Source organism: Polyodon spathula, chromosome 9 (assembly GCF_017654505.1).
Source record: "Polyodon spathula isolate WHYD16114869_AA chromosome 9, ASM1765450v1, whole genome shotgun sequence".
Lineage (NCBI taxonomy): Eukaryota > Metazoa > Chordata > Actinopteri > Acipenseriformes > Polyodontidae > Polyodon > Polyodon spathula.
This window is the reverse complement of record NC_054542.1, coordinates 22,870,767-22,892,089: the sequence shown is the minus strand read 5'-3', so window position 1 is coordinate 22,892,089 and position 21,323 is coordinate 22,870,767. Positions and strand designations below refer to the sequence as shown.

General features: G+C 41.3%; 1 protein-coding gene across 2 annotated transcripts; it reads left to right on the top strand.

The window, feature by feature from the left end:
• The first annotated feature begins 1,037 nt into the window (after positions 1 to 1,037).
• LOC121320514 (PI-PLC X domain-containing protein 1-like) lies at positions 1,038 to 21,007 on the top strand. 2 transcript variants are annotated; one of them, XM_041258907.1, is made up of 7 exons: positions 1,038 to 1,446; positions 3,410 to 3,543; positions 4,600 to 4,742; positions 8,038 to 8,166; positions 8,846 to 9,001; positions 19,442 to 19,622; positions 20,375 to 21,007. In XM_041258907.1, exons 2-7 carry the CDS (start codon positions 3,420 to 3,422, stop codon positions 20,617 to 20,619), a joined length of 978 nt encoding a protein of 325 aa, XP_041114841.1. In that variant the 5' UTR covers positions 1,038 to 1,446; positions 3,410 to 3,419; the 3' UTR covers positions 20,620 to 21,007. The 2 variants fall into 2 exon arrangements, with proteins under 2 accessions (XP_041114841.1, XP_041114840.1); XM_041258906.1 differs by lacking the exon at positions 1,038 to 1,446 and adding an exon at positions 2,788 to 3,216.
• Positions 21,008 to 21,323: the final 316 nt, after the last annotated feature.

Here is a 21,323-nt window from a genome sequence, read left to right as displayed (position 1 = left end):
GCCACATATTGATTATGTGACTTCAGCATTACAAGTACAGTACAACAACGTCCAACTCTGTTGGCTCCACCTACTTCTAGTACACTATTTAAGAAGGTTGCAGTCTTATAGCATAAATATGCTTACATATGCATTTTACTGCAAAACTGTTTCAGCATACAAACAAGTTTTGGAGATAAAAAAAGATCATTGTTTTTCTGGGTCCTAATCTAGGGGCACCCTCTTGCTGCCAGTATAGTTGAATGGCAAAAAATACTGAGAGGCAGAGCAAACTGCACAATCAACGAGGTCTGGTTTCTGATGAGTGCACCTAAACAACGTACTAAACGGCTACCCAAGGAAAAGTGTAGAAACTGCGTCTGATTTGTCGGTAAACCAAATGCTGTTGACGTAGTGTCGTCTTATAAATAATAACAAATTATTATTATTTGTGCTGATAGCTGAAAACTGTTTGTATCCGTTTGAACAGAAGGTGGTGCTATTGTATCGCAAATCATGCAGTCACAAATAACATTGTTGCCCAGCAGGATTTACTGGTTGAAGAAAGAAAACCGCAAACTGAAGTTTGCGAGGTATGTTTTACATATATTTTGACATCAGCTGCAAATAGATTGTAACATTACATTAGCGAAGGCATGGCACCACCAACACAGGTGAGCAGACGCTTCAAAGCCGATACAAAACACGGGGTAACTGATGACGGCGTGTGCAACTTCAGTAACCAAAAACGCAGACATGCTTTAACATGGACATGATAAATAGTTAAGCTATCCGCGTTTCCTGGAGAATGCATGAGCTCAGTGGAATTCATTACAGCATGTCATACACGCGGTATTTAATATAACTATATATAAATGTGTAGATATAGTATACGTTGACATCTTGTTTGTTTGACTTTTTCTCCGCCAAATACAGTAGTCATTTATTGTGTCAAAATGGGATCCCGCAGGGCTTGCCCATGGATTCATATTGCAGTCACGCGAAGAACTGCCTTACTCGCAGATGATTGGCTAAAAATAAACGAGTGCAGTCCAATTTGTTTGAGTTTATGGTCATTTCGTGGTGGTCCTGCAGGTGTAGTTTAATAAGAAATAGTAATAGTTTAACAATAAAATAACTTAATGTTATACATGGGTAGTACATTTTGTTTATACTGTATCCTTATAGCAAGGTGAAAACGGCACGTTTCAAGTTAGGACTCATGTTTCTTTTGTTTCCATGGAGGTGACGGTCCCGACCTAACCAAAGCAAAAGACCAGGCGTTTCCAATTCATGACATTAAAATAATATAACTTGCCAGCTGTCAACAACACAGGCATACATTTCGCTAGCTATACGGGTGTATCACACACATCGCGTCCAATTAGAACCAGTAAAAGTAGTTATTAACGTCATTAATTGGGAAATCCAGGAAGCTACTGCAGTGGTGACGTCACTTAAACACAGGTAAGTATATTTTGAAAACAATGTACAATTAGAGTGTATTGTTACAAGTAAAGAACACACAGCGGTATAACAAACTCGGAAGACTTAATACGATATTCATATTTGTACAGGTATTTGATTGCCTTTTTATAAAAGCAGTCTTTAGATTCGTCACAAAGCAATATGTAAATATGTAATTCAATTCACGCCACTGTCACGCCTGTCAGATAAATGTTACATACAAACTTTTATTGTTTGGCATTTTAAAATGATCTGTTTTGTCACGTGTGTGTCATTTAGTCTACAGTTATGTATTTTAGTCAGTACTGAATGTGTGCCAAATCGGTAGATCTCTTCATATAAAACAATGTTAAGCAATATATATATATATATATATATATATATATCATATATATATATATATATATATATATATATATTTATATAATATATAATTATTTTAAAAAATTACCAACGTGGGTATGTGTGTTTATACTGATATACACAGGCCGACGAATGTGAACCATATATGTGCGGCTATCACTGGGTCGAACGAAAGGAAAGAGGTAACACGAGGCAGCACCCAGTCTTTTATTATGGTCCATTTATTGTAGATTGAAACGGTAAATAACTGGAAGCCCTTAGAATCCATCCACCTCGAGAAATCTTTCAGGGGGTCGTTAAGGTCAGGGTCAAGTAATGTAATTATCAGTGCCTAAGTACCGGGTGACTTAATTAATGATTGATCACGGGTTTCATAGTTCGGGCAATAAAACAGTTTATCAAAACAAGCAAAGAATTAGTTTGTTTTTGTCAATTTGTTTGTCAATTTGTGAATTGCCCAATTTGTCCAGCAATTCGTCCATAAATTTGTCAATTCATACAGTAATTCCTAAACGTTTTTGTTAATTCATCTAATAATTAATTAATTAATTAATTTGTCAGTTCATTAATACGAAAGGCTGTACGGACTTTCAAATTTGAAATCAACCTGACAAACTTCCCAACAACCAGACAAACTTCCAACTGTTTATCTCGCACTGTGCCGAAAACACAGCAACCCTTCTAGCCGATGGGAGCACACACTAATATTTTAATCAAAGCAAATCCAGTCTCACTTAAAACTGCTTTAGCCAATAATATTTAGATGGGCATTTCAAAAGATATTCTATTTAACAAGATATTCGACTCCGCTGATCTTCAATGGAGACTTCCGTCTCACTGCGCGCAAAGCATTGTGGTATACAGAGTTAGGCAAAAAAAAAATTTATGGAGGGTCAATGCAGGCGTATTAATCAATATTTTGTATTAATGAATTGAAAAATGAATGAATGAATGAATTATTAGATGAATTAACAAATACGTTTACGAATTACTGTATGAATTGACAAATTCATGGACGAATTGCTACAAATGGCGCTCCATACCAAACAGTCTCGAGCAAGTGTCAGCAAGTTGCATGCTCGGAGAACCGGCTTGCACAGCATGGTCCGACATGCATAAAAAGTCCCGAACAATCCAGCTCTCATTGTAACAATATTTTTCTAACTTAGCCTTCTATGGACTGTACTTTGATATAAAATAAACCACATTGACAGGTCAGTCTGTTTACAGTCCCCACATATAGTTTTATGAGGAACAAGCTGGCAACAATTGGAGGTAATAAAGGACAATTAAAGCTCTGGTATGGATCTATTTTTAATAGTTGTTTTTCCTTTCGAAACAAATCTTGACTACGGAAACACCTGCCAGCCAAGCCCCTACTATGACCTCGCCATCAACGTCTGTCAGGTCTGCTGCCTTGCACATTATGAAATTTCAACAAGGAGATACAGCTTTATATACGACACATGTTAATTATTTGAACAATAGTCAATAAGATAATTTAACAATTTTCATATTGGTTCATATATGTTAATTTAAAAAAGTGACACAAATTGGAGTTGCAGTTTGAATATTTATGCATATTTGTTCCTGGTTGTAGTTAAGAAAAGATGAATTCAGAGTCGTTAGAGTCTGCCAGTGGTGGATTACTGAAAAGTTTGCAGACAGACAGATGGATGTCAGAATTACCCGACCAACTTCTGGATGTGCCCCTGTACAATCTTGCTATTCCAGGTATCATTCTTGCCAATTAATTTTTTTGATCTGTAATGTATGTAACTACAGAATAAATAATAGCTGCTTAAATGTAATTTATAGGAACTTGCACTGTAGTATTTTCATGTGAACTATAACCAGTGTTGAAACAGCTGTTAGCCAGTAAAAGTAACATGGAAAGCATGTTCTTCCTGCTCCATTTACCAGATGCATACAGTTTGAATTGTAAGATGCTACAGTAGGTGGCGCAGCAGGCAAATTCACCAATTCATTCCAGCACGGGTCACTTTCTTTCAAATTGGTCTCCGGTGGTCCACATTATCAATTGGCTTGAGAGGCCTAGGCATAAGCCATACAAAAAGTATTTGCCAAAATAGAACCATAACAGGTTTTAGTTTTAGATCGAGTGTTTACAAGATTGTAGAAATCCATTAATTGAAATAGTAAATGTCTGCAATGGCATATCTTACTGCTTTCTGCTTTTTTATATAATATTTTTCAACAATATTTAGTACAGTACCAGTCAATTTGCAGAACAGTGATGATTTACAGTGTAATTTTTTCAGCTTTTTAATTAAGATTTGTGTTTTAATAAGGCTTATTTAAACTATTTAAATACTATTATATAATGCCCTTACCAAGCATATTTTATTAACATATGGAATAAGAGCGCCTAAAGAAACATAACACTGATTTCAACCACAGCTAAACCACATACCGGTATCTATCAACAAACTGGTTCACCCTAATTTTGTCATCCCCTCCCCAAATGTTTCCTTCAGCTAAAAGCATGTGTGCCTAGGTACAACTAAAAGTCCCTTTATTTGTTCTCAATATATTTTTCACAGCTTCTCTTATGAATGTGCAGGTACTGTAGGTAAATGAGCAGTTCCCCACAATCATTTTACATTTTATTTCACGCTAGTAACTTCTAATTTAACTTAAGTTAAGATCACTTAAATATACTAATGTTGTTTATTTCTATTTCAAAGATGTGTTTTAAACTAATATCTATGTTGCTACTTATTTATTTGTATTTATTTATTTATTTATTTATTTATTTATTTTATCAAGGAAGCCACAACAGCATAACATATTGCCTGGATAAGAACAACAGGTCCCCAGTTGATCATACTCAACCAGATTTCTTAAAGAGATTGGATAAATACATGAAACCCCTCATCCGCCCATTTGTATACAAATGGTCCATAACACAGGTATGAAAATTGAATTTCTTTTTTAAAAAGAACTCGGTGTAGCACTCATATACTGTGTCCATAGAGAACATTTGTGTTATTTTGTTTTTGGCAAACATCAAAAAGTACACTTCACAGTCATTTCTAATTATTTATTTCATTCAAACCACACATTACTGCTCTGCGTGTGTATATGTGTGCATGTGTATATCTGGAAGGAAATATTCCAAGAATGTTAGAGTTCAAAAGTTGTTGTAACTATTGATTCTAAAAGGACTTGACAGTCACTTGTTTTTGCTTCCAAATCAGACACAACATTTCGAAACTGGGATTATTCATTTTTGTTCTCAGTTTCAATAAGGTAATAATGATTGTAAACAAGGGTCAAGGGAATGTCAGCTTTCCAACTTGGGGCATTTCACAAAGAGATAATCTATAGTGTTTGTGCTTGTAAAGTACTAATTGGATTAGGGTGTTTTTGTTTAGGTAAGTGGGATCATTCATAATTTTTTCTGGCTTTAAAAAACCACCATAGATGGTCGGTAACAGGGGTGTGCTGGTGCTGTGTGGGTATCCTCTGAGATACAAGAGAGACACAAAGCGTTGTGATTGAAACGCTGCACAGGCATCCAGGTTTTATTGAAAAAAAATCACAGGGAGTTGCAGTGATTGGTGGCCACCATTATAGTACTAGCAATGGTAGCCCTTTTGTGGAGGGATATATACAAACAGTGGACATATTTACAAAAAGGCAAAACAAAACATTGTACAAAAACAACCAAGAAACAGAAGGTGGCCAAGATGGGGCCATGCTCTAGTCTACTCCCACTAAAAGGGAGGTCCCGCTTCAGGAACCCTCTCCCTGCACAAACTAAATAAACTCATGAATCAGGATCCCGGAAAACACGTGGTCCTCGGGCTTGGTTCACTTTCCCTGGATCGCCACGCAGCTGTGCGACTCCACACTGGTACACAAAGAACAGACCCAAACAAAGGATTGGCTTTCCAGCCCCTTTTTAGGCAGGTGACCAGGGTTAATTGATTAACATTTTTTTTTAATTGACACCTTGCCACCTGCTGCACATTCCTTTCAATTAGACAGAGACGGAAGTTTAGCCTCCCAGCCCTGCCATATCCAAAATTAATCATTTTTATTTTTAAATCAAACAAACCATATTTATTACGAAACAAAAGCATATTATTAACTGGGGCTCAGCCCTGCCCCAGGGTCCTATTTGAACAAGCATATACATGCACATCTGCGACCGTTTAGATCAACTGAACAGAACCCTGCTGTCCTTCAGTTGAACCCAGCTTCAAATGACACAGTGTATTATTTTCTTGAATACATAGTGGTGTTATATCCAGATCTTTTTTTCATAGTTCTAACCAAATCCTTTATTCGTGCGACTGATTTTCTCTTGTATGTTGGACTAATGCCTTGTTTCCATCAGCCACTGGGATGGGGCTGACTGGTTGTGCAAGTCTTTAATTACCGGAAATCATAATGGAAGAGTAGAAGTGGAGCGTGTGGGGGGTTATGACTGGAGCAGCTGCAACTCATGTTACTGCACATTGCAGTAGAGCAACACAACTAAATTGCTGCTAATACTACCGTTTTTAAAGCAAAAGCCACCAATAGTTCTGAAATGCGTGTTTATTGTAAGAGCTTTGTTTTCAAATATTACAAAGATAATACACCACATAAACGGAACATTTTTAACTAAACTACAGTTTGTCAGGGCTTACTTGGTTAAGTGCTTATGACATTCCTCTGTAGGGCATAACCCTTCTAAAACCTTTAGTATGGGTATGGTTTTTTTTTTTCTTTGAAGAACTTAAGTTTTTTGAGTTTTGTACAGTCATACCCCACTGTGTAGACTTTTTGCAGTAGGTGCACCAATTAATTTTGTTTGTATATTTTGCTTGTTAAATTATTTGCATTGGGAGCAGCCTTTATTAAAAGGTTTAAATGTATGTGTCTTTTTATATGACAGTTGTTTTAAAGTGTGTAATACATTCTTCAATCCTCGGATTATGTTTCCCACTTGCATTTTAGAATTTTTAATCTTTTTCACCATGTATTTAAACTTTTTAAAGTAACCCTAAACTGTAATCTCGGATGGAAAGCCATTTACCGTATTAACAAAACGTTTGGTTATGGATATAACCCTGGTTCCCTGAAAGAGAACACGACCAACAACCATAATTTTGGAATAAGCCTGCCACAAGTCAGGTATTCAATGAGCATTTTATATCAAAGCTGCCGATTGGCCTCTCCATGAAGTCCTCAGTCCCGCCTCACCGAGGTAATGAATAGTCACTGCATGGAGATCTCTCTGTCTTTTGCATCGAACCCGCGAATGCGAGTGATGCAACCTCGGAAGGTTTGTTGGTCTGCTTCTCTTTCAGGGACTCAGGATTACCAACAACCATACTTTTGGGAAAGTATATCAAAGCCATCACATGGGAGTACGAGGAGACAGCATATGAGGCATGTCTCACTACTGCCATCTAGTGTTGGTGGTGTGAGCGTGCAACCTCAAGGACCCTTGTGCCTTATGAAGGCATAGAAGGATACCTCAGTATTTACCTGCAAAATGACTGGAAAACTGCCAATCTGGCAGCACTGACTGAGAGTAGCCTATAAAAGTCGCATGCGAGATACATGCATTACCTATTAAATGTTACCTCTAGCTCAGTGAACAAATAAAGCAGGAATTTGTATAGTTTTTGTTTAAGAAATCTATATTTTGTTCCGATAATTTTTTGATTTAGTACTACTCCACTGTTTTTAGGTCTTGTCACACAGGTTGCACACACAGTCCTTTAGCCTTCACACAGACCTGTTCACCTCCTTCTGAACACCCAGTCCCCCTGAGCAGGTGAACAGAGTTTATCTACCTGGTCTTAACTAGGTAACCATTGGCACCTGGTAATCCTGAGCCAAACCCATACCCCATAGTGGTTAGTCCAATGGTACTGCCACAAGGCCACTTTAATAAGGAAACAACTTTGGCCATTCTCGGACTCATATCTACTGTCACACACTTTTTTACAATACATATAAACTCATAATTCTATGAAGTTTGGTATTTACTTGGATTACATTTTGAAACTAATTCTCAAATTATTAGGAAAGTTAATAACCGTTTATATTTTAAAAATGAGAGAAAGAAATGTACATTTTACAAAACTAGAACCAAACTAGTATCTGAAGTGCTCTAAATGGTTTGATTAAACCCCTAAAGGCAAGCAGCCTAATGTTTCAGCATAATATATTTCTCATTGTTCTGCTTTGGTTTCTGCTGTACAGGAATCCACTATGAAGGAGCAGTTAGATGAGGGGGTCCGATACTGTGACTTAAGGATTGCTCACAAACCCAATGATGACTCCCGTAACCTGTACTTTTACCATGGAGTGTATACTACTATTACTGTTGAGGTAAGGGAGATTCCAGTGACAAATATCAGCAGGTTCCATTACAAAAGTTTATTGTGATGGCTATTCTTGACTTAAAATGCTTTTATCAAGCAAATGTTTTGCCATTATTTTTTAATGGAAGGCTAGGTCATGTATATAGATTTAGACAAACATCACCTTAGTTTCAATATATAGTTTGTTTATATTTTATTTGGGTCGGCCAGGGTGTCCTTGGCTCACTGCGCACCAGTGACCCCTGTGGACTGACAGGCTTGCCAGTAAGCTGCCCAGAGCTGCGTTGTCCTGTAACGCTGTAACTCTGGGTTGGGTGCATGGCTGGTCCTGCAGAGTGAAAAAGAAGCGGTCGGCTGATGGCACACGCTTCGGACGACAACATATATTCATCTTCGCCAATCCTGAGTCAGCGCAGGGGTGGTAGCAGTGAGCTGAGCCTAAAATACAATTAGATAAAAACAGGGTAAAGTCAATTGGCGACTGCTAAATAAAAAAATTTTAAAAAGAAAGAAAAAAAAATTGTATACCAATTGTTCTTAAATTTAAAATTAACTTTTATCCATAATGTTCATGACAAATTGCAATCCACACCAGCAAGTGAAGGTATAATGATGTTTTATGATCCATTTTATGCAAATGATAGTTATATGCTGTCTAACACATTACTTGTTTGGCTTAAGTACAGGTTGTACTAAAAGAGATCAGAGAGTGGCTGGAGGCACATCCCAAAGAAGTTGTTATCTTGTCGTTCAGCCACTTTCTTGGATTAAGTCAGGACCTCCATCAACATCTGATTCATTCAATACAGAACACATTTGGTCCAAAACTATGTCCAAAATATGTAAGTATGACCCATTGAATGTCAGTTGGGTGTGCCTCAAACTGAACAATTTTCTTCAGGACCATTATGGCTCAGTGAACAATTATAACTCAATTATGCCTTGTTTCCGCTACCTTAGGTAGACCTCAGACAGTAAAGTTTCATATCTCATACCCAAAGGGGCCAAATGGTTGTACGGAAGTACATCATCAAAAGGCGCGTGCTAAAGAGACAAACGGTTTTGAACAATAATGGTTGTTTTCTGCCACTTTTCTCATTGCGTGATGAAACCTCATTAATATCAGCCAATGTTTGTTGAACTTCGCTTGCTTGCTATTCAATCAATACCAAAATTAAACGTGACCTTTTACTCATTTAGCTCATTACTGGAATCTGAGCTGCAACTCTCCGTCCCGACCAGAAAGGGAGCTGTGTATGGTTGGTGGTATGCATTCCCATAGACAGGGTAACTCGATGGTAGGTGGGAACTGGAAGTCGGACATTTTGGATGAAGCGAGTAGCTGCGAGTTTGATAAACAAATCCATTGTGATCAGCCCGGCGCCATGGTCTATTCAATCGCTGCCTGCCTCACAGCTGACCACAATGGCCGACTTCCAGTTCCCACCTACCATTGAGTCAACCCGTCTAAGGGAAAGCATACCACCAACCTTACACAGTGCCCTTTCTGTTCAGAAGTGAGAATTGCAGCTCAGATGCCTTCTTTCTTTGTCACATATCGCTCCCCATAGTGATGTCGAAGGAACATTTGGCTAATGCTACGACCCCTATTTCTTACGCTTAGTCATATCAAAGGCCCCGTGACATTATCCTATCCACTTCTCTACTTTTGGTGCAGTCTTCTTAGTGAGATCACCCAGGGGGTTAACTACAGTGTAGAACTTAGGGATAAAGCTGTGGGAATAGCCTGCTAACCCCAGTAGTGATCTCACCTGAGACTTGGTTTTCAGGATCGTCGTCTCCACCAAAGCCTGGACTTTAGAGGCGACCAGCTTTATCCGACCATTACCCATAATGTAGCCAAGACATTAGGTCTCTTGCTTGCCATTGCACACTTGCCCAGATTAGCCATCAGCCTCGCCTCCCTCAGACTATAGGATTGCCGAAAGTCTATCACTATGATCTTGCAGGTCACACTGGATCCCAATCTCCTTTCCCTGGTGTTTTATTAGACATCTAGGATTCTCCCACTAACCCCCAACCTTGTCTCACTGACATTCCCTCCAAATTTTCCACCTTTTGTTCTCTTTTTGTTTTCTTTGGGTGGAACCGAGACTGGAATAAATCAGCTTGCAGTGGAAAATTTGACCAATAGTTTCTCCCGCTGCTTCAGTGGTCTTGCCAGAGACTGGCCGTACCATTTTGTTTATGGCTATTTCAAAATGTGGCTAGTCTAGACCAAAAATCAGAGGATATGGCAACCTTTTTGCGACAGCCAAGATTACGTGGCATGTCTGACTCGCAACAGTCACACATATTTTGGAAGTGGGATACGTCCTGCTTTCAACACAGATAGAAGAGATGGCAACTGAGCTCAGAGGCAACCAAGACACCCCCACCAAGAGAGCCTCCTCTATCAGGGTTTGCCCGCATCCTGAGTCCACTAATGTGTGGGTGCTCACCTTACCAACCCCTATATCAACAATACAAGTCCCTTCCCAACCATTACCTCTAGACTTACCTGCTTCCGATGTGGGATAGTGTGAGGCCACGCCACACACTATTGCTGCCGGGCAATTCCGGGCGAGGTGACCGGCCTCATGACATTGGTAGCAGACCAGGTTAAAGGGCACCCATGGAGCCTGTGTGTCTCTCTGATGGCCTGGCATCAGGGAGGGGGTTCCTGATCTCACCCTGCTGGAGGCCGACCTCGGTCTCCATTGCTGTGGAGCAAAGCTGTCCGTTGGTTGTTGAGGGGGTGCAGGTCCGTGGGTGAAAGGGCATCGCTGAAGAGGGGGTTGGACTCCTGGGTCAGCCAGATGGAGAGGAGAGTTGGGAGGCAGGCAGGGAGTCTTCAAAGGCTTCAGGCAAGCGGACTGCTGCCTTCAGCATGGTGAGTCGGTGTTGGCTGATCCAGGCTTGGGTTTCTGGCCCCAGCACTTGCCCAAATGGCTCTATGGCAGTGAGATCCAGCATCTGTTGAGGTGCCACCGGGTCTTCTCATCCACCAGCTGTTGGGCCACCACGTGGGGCCTGACTCCTGGGGGTCGCTGGTATTCCCTGAACTGGCGACGATGTGTATCAAGCAGCTGGAGTATGGCTAACTTGGCTAGGTCATAGTCCAGTATCAGGACCTGATAGGCCGCCTGGGCTTCCCAAATCAAGTTGTGGCCTATTTGGGTAGCCCACCACTCCTGAGGCCATCTGACTGCAGTTGCCAGCGGCTCAAACGGCACCAGATAGGCCTTGGGGTCATTCTCCAGCAACATCTTTACCACTCGTAGTTTTGGGAGTACCACTGCTGGTTCTGCCACTGGTTCCCTCCTAGGGTCAGCCAGAAACCTTGTGCTCATCCTCTCCATGATGGTGGCATAAAACTCCTGGTGCTCCACCTGCTATTGAGCCTCCCTCTGTTCTTGCACCACCAACACCGCAGCCACGATCCCCAGGTCCATCCTTCTAGTTCACAGTCCCTCTTCTCTCCATGTGTGATAAGATGTGAGCAAACATGGCAGGTTTCAGTCCCAAATAACAATAATACTTCATCACAATTGTAATCCCCACAGCGCATGAAACTGTGCTCTCCAAGCAGGTGGTGGTGGTACATGCCTGTGGTGTGCAGTGAGAATAGTGCTCAGGGATTTGTGCTGGCTCCGTGGCTGCAGCTCCCATCTCCTAGTCCTCTATAATACACAGACAAAAACATCAACACGGTCCGGTGCATTAGTAACTCCAGCATAAGGGGCGGTACTCACATAGCGGCGTCCTTTTTGTACTGCCAAACACTTCTCTGTGATCAGCCCAGCACCATGGTCTTATCCAGTACTGCCTGCCTCACAGCTGATCACAATGGATTTGTTTAGTAAACTCACAGCTACGCTCTTCCTCCAAAGTGACTGACTTCAGGTTCTCACAAACCATGGAGTCGCCCCATCCTATGGGAATGTAGGGTCGCAAAATAAAGTGCAGAGATGTCAGAGACAATCAATCGCCATCGATTGTTGCATCAAAGGTTTATTGCAGTGGTCATTAAACAACAGAACGCTCCGGAGAATAACGGACACTTTATCAGTAACCAGTGTATTCTGCCGGGGTAAAGCACGTACATGGGTTATATATGTTTCACACAAAATTCCTTGCTCCTATCAAAATTTGGCACGCAGCACACAATTCCTTTGTCCTTACCCCCTAAACCTGTCCCCTCTCTCAGTTTAACCAATGGATAGCAACTGTAGGGCTTGATTGCCCCCTCCATTGCATTTGTTATGTTCATTTCAGACTAGCTTTTATGATCTAGCAAGCATTTCATGGTTTAGCACACATTCCAATTCTCCTTCTACCCTCTTTATGGCCCCGGACATCTGACCCAACCTAATGGTGTACTGGAACATTCTGCCCTTCCCCCCTCCTTTCACAAATTCCTCACTAAACATTGCAAAACTGCACCCAATGATTGTTGGTTGATCCTGTTATCCTGTTTGTTTCCTTCAGTCCCCCCTTATGGTCCATGACCATAGGTCAGATAGACCATAGAACCTGATCTTCGGATCCCCACCAGAGGTTACTAGCACTTGTCGGGGACCTAATGTCTTAAATGCTCAAAGCATTTTGGTAGATGGGTGCAGGTCTCAGGGGTTGATGTTGTAGATGTCTGCTCTCTCGTTGTATGGTGCGCATGTTCCTCCGCATTCTCCAGAATAGGATGAGTACAATAATCAGGCACACAAACGAGCCTAAGGATGCAATCCTACCCGAGATGTTCCACCACCCAAACCAGTCAGGTCCACCTTTACCAAACACCCAATCTTTACCAGATATCCGGGACAGACTTATTTTAGCCAAATCAGTAGCCATATTAGCATGTACTTCAGCTAACGCCGCTACATGTTATATTTCAGTTAGAGCCTCGTTATTTTCTTAATTGTTTGATATAAGGGTTTATGGTCTATTGTGTGCAAAAATGCCTGAGCTTGCTGGTCCTGATACTTAATCAGCTCAGGGGGTAAGGGATGTATAACATGGCTGCCTAAAGTCATAGTATAATTTACATATAAGCAATACATACAACAGTTCCTTTTACTTGCATACAACACTCAGTACTAAATATACTACCATTACCCACCCATCCCACATTATTAAGGGTATAGACATGGTTTCCCTCTGGCATCCCCAACGCTTGCACCTGACGCAACGCCTGGCGTTGGATCCGTGTCCCTGAAGGGATCATAATTTGATAAGTAACATTGAATATATGTCTGGAGTCTCGATTTGGGCGGGTGAGTACAGCGTCCCATATGTCAGCCGCCCATTCAATTCCGAGGCCTCCTCTTTTAGTTCTTAAAGATGATCAGTGTGAGATAGGGAGCCTATTACTTAATAGATCCATTATATCACGATTAACTTATGCCACCATGAGGGTCCCCATTCTATAACACCTTTCTTCATGCTGTGTAATATTTACATCTGTCATTACAGCCGTAATTAAGTCCTTAAGAGATTTCACCATCAGTTTAATAGCAACAGCATTATGATGTACCCCAGTAGCTGTATTGATACCAGTTTGTCCCATCATTCTGCTGTTTCTGAAACTCAGCATTCACATTATTCATAGTGGACTGAGCTGCCCCAAACCTACCTGCTGCTTCAGGTAGAATGTCTCGCTTGCGCCGTTTAGGGATATCAGTGGACTGGTAAGTACTCTGTTCTACATATCGGTGAGTGCATTTTCCATTTGGTCTAAGAATGCCTTAGTTAGAGATGAGAAATCAGAACAATTGGTCTGGAACAATCTAATGAGTAATCACAATGTACTGTGACTCGGTACCAAACTACCTCCTCAATGAACCCTAATGGTTCCCCCACCTCTGTGAGCCCACATGGTGAAGGGGTGAAGGTCTGAGGACAGGAGGGGGCAAAGGGGGATCCGATGGATCCACCGATGCCACTTTTTGTTTCATGTAATTGTAGTGCTTCTTATGTTACACCATGTGTGAGTTTTGGCAATTTGGTCTAGGTAAATTTCGTAAGAGGATTCATACACATTGTATAAACCTAATTGCCATATCCCATAGGGGTCTGTAGGGGACCATACATGGGGTAGGCTGTGTATGATTCCATTCTCGGGACGGTTGCCTCCTCCTCCCTGGCATTGAGGCTCCCGATATCTCATGGTGTATATGGTCATGTTAGTAGGGGTAGGAGGAAAGGGAGAGGTGTCATTGTGGGGTGTAAAGACATCATTACAGTCTTGGTCAAGGGGATAAGGTCGTTCTGCCCCTAGGTATGGAGGCACAACCTCTTTTTCCTCCTGGTTGCATGCGTTGTCCCCGGGGATTGATCTAATGAGCCAAGACAAAACACTTTATGGTTATACATTCGACACAAAACATTTCATGGTTATGCCTTTATTCCAGAGGATCCATATCCTCTCGCTCCTCTGTCTGTTGAGGGGAGGCCTGAGACCTCCTTGACCTGTGGGTAGCAAATGCGTTCACATGCAAGCTGAGCTACCCGATCACCCTTATTTCAAAGGGATCAGCCCCAGTATTTTTGACCAGAATACCTACATTTCCGGTACAGTCGGCATCCACTACGCCGGCCCCTTTGCATATGCCATGCTTAACTGCTAAGCCGGAACGAGGGACAAACCTGGCATAGCACCCAGGTGGTACTTTTATTTGTATATCTGTCAAAAAGAGGCTTTGACTTCCTGGAGGCACCAGGTAGTCGTACGCGCTGTATAAATCAAGGCCAGCTTCCATCAGCAAAGCCCTAGTGGGCAAGTACCCCGCAGGGGTCAGTTTGGCCACTTGGAGGACATCCGTTTCTGCGGTTAGACACACCACCTTTTGTGGGGGTGGCTCATGTGTCAGTCGTTTTTGGTAGAGCTTTGTCTGGGTTTTGTGTACCCATTGCCCTTGGTTTTGTTTTTGGATGCATACACAATGTATAGTGTGTGTTTTCACTGTGATTTGGAGATGAAAATCCCTAGCTGGACTGGATGTGCCTAGTGCAGGGGCCTCACCGATCTTTTGTTTCAGGTCATTGAACCCCTGCTCTGCTTCCTCAGTCCACTCAATAGCTTCACATTTCTCGGGTGTGTCTTTTAGTAGTGAGTACATAGGTCCTGCTGCTATAGCATAGTCCTCTATGTATTCCCTGACGTAATTAATGGTACCCAAAAACTGTCTTAACTCAGTAACAGTTTGAAGCTTGGGTATCAAGGTGAGGGCCAGTTTCCTATCTGGGCTCATAGTCTTGCTGTTATAGCTGAGAATATGTTCCAGGTACGTTACCTCTTGTTGTAAGAGCTGAGCCTTCTTTGGGTTGACCTTGAACCCTTGGGCTTTTAGGAGCAGCAAGGTGGCCCTCAGCAGTTCCTTCACTTCTGTAAGAGCAGTACTACACAACAACAAGTCATCCACATATTGCAAAATAGTGCCATGCGGGTTGTCTTTCAAGGGTCTCAGAGTCTTGGCAAGACATTGGTGGAACACTACTGGGGTACTACTATAATACCCCTGTGGTATGCGGGTCCAGGTGTATTGGACCCCTTGCACCGTGAAAGCAAACTTCCATTGATCTGCAGGCCTTATAGGTAGGCTCCAGAACCCGTTGCTTATATCAAGGACTGAGAACTAGCTGGCCTCAGCTGGTACTTCAGTCAGTATAGTGTGGGGGTTAGCTACTATCTCTATCCATCTTGGGCAGGGCTTGGTTCAAGCATTGGTAGTTGATTGTAAGCCTCCACTTGCCCTCTCCCTTAGGGACTGGCCAAATTAGGCTGTTGGTGGGGAAGTTACACTCGACTACAATCCCTTGCATTAGTAAATCAGTAATAATGCCTTTTATTACTGTCACTGCTTCAGGCTTGACATTTTAACATGATACATTTCAACTAACGCGGATTGTGAGCCAATTACAAATTCCACGGGTTCAGTTCTAAATGCTATTTACGTACCTCCATTGACTCCTTCGATTACTACAAACTCTTTTGTTACCGGGCTTGGCAGATTCCAGCCCCAGTATCAACTAACATTTTACATGGGTGGCCTCTTACCTCCCCCCTTTGCTCCGACCGAGACCACCGCACGTCACTTCCCTATCTGTGCCTGAAGCCGTCGCAACATTTTCACATATTCACTATAATCTCCTTGCGGTTCCTCTCCCGTTTCAGACTTTCCAGTAGCCACTGCCACTTTCCAACAAATCATCTTTAAGTATCAATACGGCCACAATTAAAGCATTGCTTAAAATCGTATTCATTCTAAAACTTGGTGTGATTTTGCAGCTGTGAGCTGTGCCTTCAGCATCTACTATTAACACTTCTCTGCTGCTGGACAACTGCCCAGGCACCTTATCTGCATATTGCCTGCTCTCTGGCAACATGCCCAGAATCTTATCTTACCCTGCTTCTTTGAGCTAAACTTCTAGCTTCCAGTCCTATTGCATCGCCGTTGCGATCCATGTTTTATTTTAATCCACTCTCTTATATCAACTCCTGAACTAAAGCTTTCCGTTCTCAAACTGTGACAGATGCTGTCCCTTTTCACAGTCTGAGCTGCACTTGGCTAATTCGTGAACACAGTTTATGTGTTCCCACTCATACTTATGTAAAGGTCACATAGTGTTAAACACCTGCCTTTTCTAAAATGTTCGTTTATCTTTTGCTTAAATAAAACCAATCTAACCCAAGCAATTTATTAATAAAATTATCATTCTAAACTGACTTCTTACCAATATAGTTTTCCAATATGACAAGTTACTCTACTTGATGGATTTTATTAATGGCTTGTTTTCCTTTGCACCTTAAATTTACACATTGTGGGTGCACTCATGGACTTTAACTAGGGTTTTATGCCAATACCCTCATCCGCCCCACTTCGTGACGGTTTGTGTAACAGGTTTTCCCTATTAACAGGTTGTCCTAACTTACAAATAGGTCAACATGTAATAGCCAACAGACAAACATATATTAGATACATATGTAACACCCAGTTCAGAGACTCCACATTATGCTCAACTGTTGCTACTTAAAATATGACTATAGTCTTACGTGTATGGTATAATCTTCACAACCATACAGCTTGCTAGCATGGGCGGTCACAAACACAATACAACATAAACACAATACAACTGTCCTTTACAACACACACACAAGTATTTATCACGAAAATATTTTTAATGTTCTCGTCTAGATCCTTTATTTTGTTTCAGGTTTAGGCCCTGACTTATACTATCATTGCGTTATACATGATTTATTAATATCTCAGTTGCCACATTAATCTAGTTATCATCACCTCCCCTGTTAGAAGCTCCATAAAAAATCAATTGTGACCAACATAAACAAAACATCTCGTATATGTGCAAATAAAAACAGTTAATACTAGTAACTTTGGTGCTTCATTAAACCAAGTGTTCTCCATTCAAGAAAACGCTATCTCCCTGTTTAGTAGTTACAAATTAAACAATCATCAATATGCAGACTCTTGAAAATAAAACGTTGATTTAGTTCTGGATTTTAGAAACCAAATATTATTCTACCTGCCATTCTCTGGCTTTCCACTCTAAATTACCCCAATCTATTTCATCCTTTTTTTCTCCCCTTGATTTTACATCAAGATCGGGTTCTGCCTGCTTACTCTCAGCCAACGCCCTTTTGGCACTGTACCAAGTCCTTTGTTCCTTTTTGAAACCACTCTGCTTGTAGTCTGGGCTGTCTGGTTGCCAGCCTTTTTTTAGTGCTTTCTTCCTGCTGTCTGCCCATTTTTTAGTCAAGTACTCTCGCACTCCTGGCTGAGGCTTTGAGCTTGCCATCTTAATTACTGCCTTTTCCTGTGGTTACTATCCACACTGAGCTATATCATCTGCGTACGCTTTTTAGATATACTCTACTGTGCAGGTCACCAACTACTAATGTAGTGGGGGCCACCACCCCGCTACTAGAAGGTTTTTACCTCACAGCCTAACTATGCACATACTGTACAGGTCACTGACTACTAATGTAATGGGGACGCCACCCCGTTACTAGAAGGCTACCAACTACTAATGTAGTGGGGGCCACCACCCCGTTACTAGAAGGTTTTTACCTCGCAGCCTAACTATGCATATACTGTACAGGTCACCAACTATTAATGTAGTGGGGGCCACCACCCCGCTACTAGAAGGTTTTTACCTGACAGCCTAACTATGCAGTGACGACGCCTTCAAACACACACTCACCTGCCTAGTTACAACCAGATGAACACACTCAATGCCTTTGTACTCATTACACCTATGCAACTTCACAACCCACAGGTTTTTGGATTCCAGTTCACCCGCTATGCACTCAAACGGTATCGCTTACCCCAGACATCTAATCACGAGTCTGCACACCAACAGAAGCGCAACGAACATCCTGGAATCCTGCCGACAACGCCAATTTGTAGGGTCGCAAAATAAAGTGCATAGATGTCAGAGACAATCAATCGACATCGATTGTTGCATCAAAGGTTTATTGCGGTGGTCATTAAACAACAGAACGCTCCGGAGAATAACGGACACTTTATCAGTAGCCAGTGTATTCTGCCGGGGTAAAGCACGTACATGGGTTATATATGTTTCACACAAAATTCCTTGCTCCTATCAAGATTTGGCACGCAGCACACAATTCCTTTGTCCTTACCCCCTAAACCTGTCCCCTCTCTCAGTTTAACAAATGGATAGCAACTGTAGGGCTTGATTGCCCCCTCCATTGCGTTTGTTATGTTCATTTCAGACTAGCTTTTATGATCTAGCAAGCATTTCATGGTTGAGCACACATTCCAATTCTCCTTCTACCCTCTTTATGGCCCCGGACATCTGACCCAACCTAATGGTGTACTGGAACATTCTGCCCTTCCCGCCTCCTTTCACAAATTCTTCACTAAACATTGCAAAACCACACCCAATGATTGTTGGTTGATCCTGTTATCCTGTTTGGTTCCTTCAGGAAAGCATACCACAAACCTTACACAGCACCCTTTCTGGTTGGGAGGGAAATTTGCAGCTCAGATTTCTTCTCGCTCTGTCACACACACCCTTATAAACAAGTTGTTGAATGTCTAGTGGTTTTATTCTGATGAAAAAGTACAAATAAATAAATAAATTAATTAATAAAAATTTTACATTTTGTCTGATAACTTCTTAGCCCATTGTGATAGATTCTATCTGATGAAACATAATAAGGGCATTCCTTAGCACAAGTTTTTTGTAATTATAACAATTTAGGCATTGTGACCTAGTTTTGGTTCTTTTCATTTCAGGAGACTGTAACACTGAGGAATCTCTGGCGCTTAGGATACCAAGTGATAATATCTTATGAAAATGACATCATGAATTTCTACGATGACCTTTGGCCACACATCTCCTACTGGTGGGCTAACAAATGCAAAGCAGAGGCGCTTATTCGGGAGATTGAGAGGAGAAAGCAGCATGGTCGTCCAGGTAAGGACATTCAGAATGGCACTGAAAAAATGGGTATATTTTCCTTTTTTGTAACCACTCATTATTACCATGGCGGGGTGCCCTGCCCCTGTGCGTATTTTGTGTTTTATGTTGTATATGGGATGTTTCTATGTATGTGTGTAGTTGTGCACGAAGTGTGGATTGGTGATTTAAAATCTATTTTTGTATTTAGGCACCGGGAGTGCACAATTAGTTCACGTGCAGACTGTGCCGAGATTCAGTTGGTTGATTGATTAGCAATCGAGTCTCGGCACAGCTGCTTGAAAGAATGAGTGTTTCTCACATACAGGGTTGGTGTGTTCAGAGGTGGGATGAGTCAGGAGGTAAAGCAAAGCATAGATTAGAAATAACAATTGCTATGTGTGCTTGTTTAGTCTAGCACAATACTTGTGTTCCGTGTTTGTCGTTTGTTTTGGCCGTCGTCCCTTTTGTTATTATTAAACCGCGCAACAGCGTATTCATATCCCAGCACTGTTGTCTGTCTATTTTCCTTGCCTGACACCATCACATTAGCCAGCCTGTTCACAATTACCCATATGAAACAGAAATTTCTCACATATGTATGTGTTCACTGTCAAATTCAAAGCTTTATCGTGTGTTGTTTATGAATCACCCTGCATATAAAATTGTAGTAGATTTCAGATTTAGCTTTAAATTCTATGAAGTATTTGGAAAAGTTAGAGATTTGTGTACGTTTTACTTTTCTTTTTTTTTCCATTTTGTTTTTCCAGATGGATTTTTTGTTGCAGGCATTAACCTGACAGAAGATGCAAAGTACATTGTTTCTCATCCCACTGAGTCTTTGAATGGCTTGGTCATGTCTACTTACCCTGTGCTGTTGGAGTGGGTTCAGAAACAGTCACCAGGGTCCGGCCCCGGTGCCATTAACATCATTGCTGGAGACTTTGTAAAAGAAGGACAACTGGTCCCTGCTGTAATTTCACTTAATGAAAAACTTCTTAACTGCACTTCTTGATAGTGTGGGAGCACTTTTTAGACTAAGTAAAACATAGGAATCAATATTTACTGAACTGCTATTATAAACCTAGGTTTTTGTTTATATGTATCCCAAGAAGCACAAGCCCTCAGTGTATTGAGAGATCATATTAGTTCATGTTATCCACAGCCTGTATTACCACATAGCAGATGTTCAAAGTTATAAACCCCACACTGACTGATCAACCAGACTGGAAACATGCCGAGTAGTTAAACAGTTAAACAGCTCTTGGCTTATTCTTATTATTCATAAAGGTTTAGACCTTTTATTAATAAAGTACTGTGATAGGTATGGCTTTGTGGTGACATCAGGCCAGATGCAGGAAGAATAACACACAGGCAGTACTGCAGGGCAAAAGACGTTGTGGCGCCGTTTATTTTGAAAAGAACAAAAAATAATTAAATATTTTAACAAAAACACACTGCTCACAGAGCAAAAATAAGTCAAACAAAAACAATTCAATTAACAAACACTAAACAATGTGATCAGGCTGGGCAGTAGCCTTCACTGATCGCACTTAAGTTATTTGTATCTTTATTTTTACCCTCCTCTCTTGCTCTCATTCACTCCACACAACCACCCTGAGCCTAGAGAACTGCAGGCTTTACTTTACTATGGCCGAGGGGTTAACTATCAATTACCTCATTACCTCTCAGCCACAATCTGCACAAGTTTTTTTCACT

Bases quoted from the DNA above. Each gene is read 5' to 3' on its own strand.
- LOC121320514 (XM_041258907.1), top strand. From the start codon at position 3,420: ATGAATTCAGAGTCGTTAGAGTCTGCCAGTGGTGGATTACTGAAAAGT. The intron at 4,743-8,037 runs GTATGAAAATTG...TCTGCTGTACAG, and splicing joins ACAAATGGTCCATAACACAG to GAATCCACTATGAAGGAGCA. The intron at 19,623-20,374 runs GTAAGGACATTC...TTGTTTTTCCAG, and splicing joins AAAGCAGCATGGTCGTCCAG to ATGGATTTTTTGTTGCAGGC.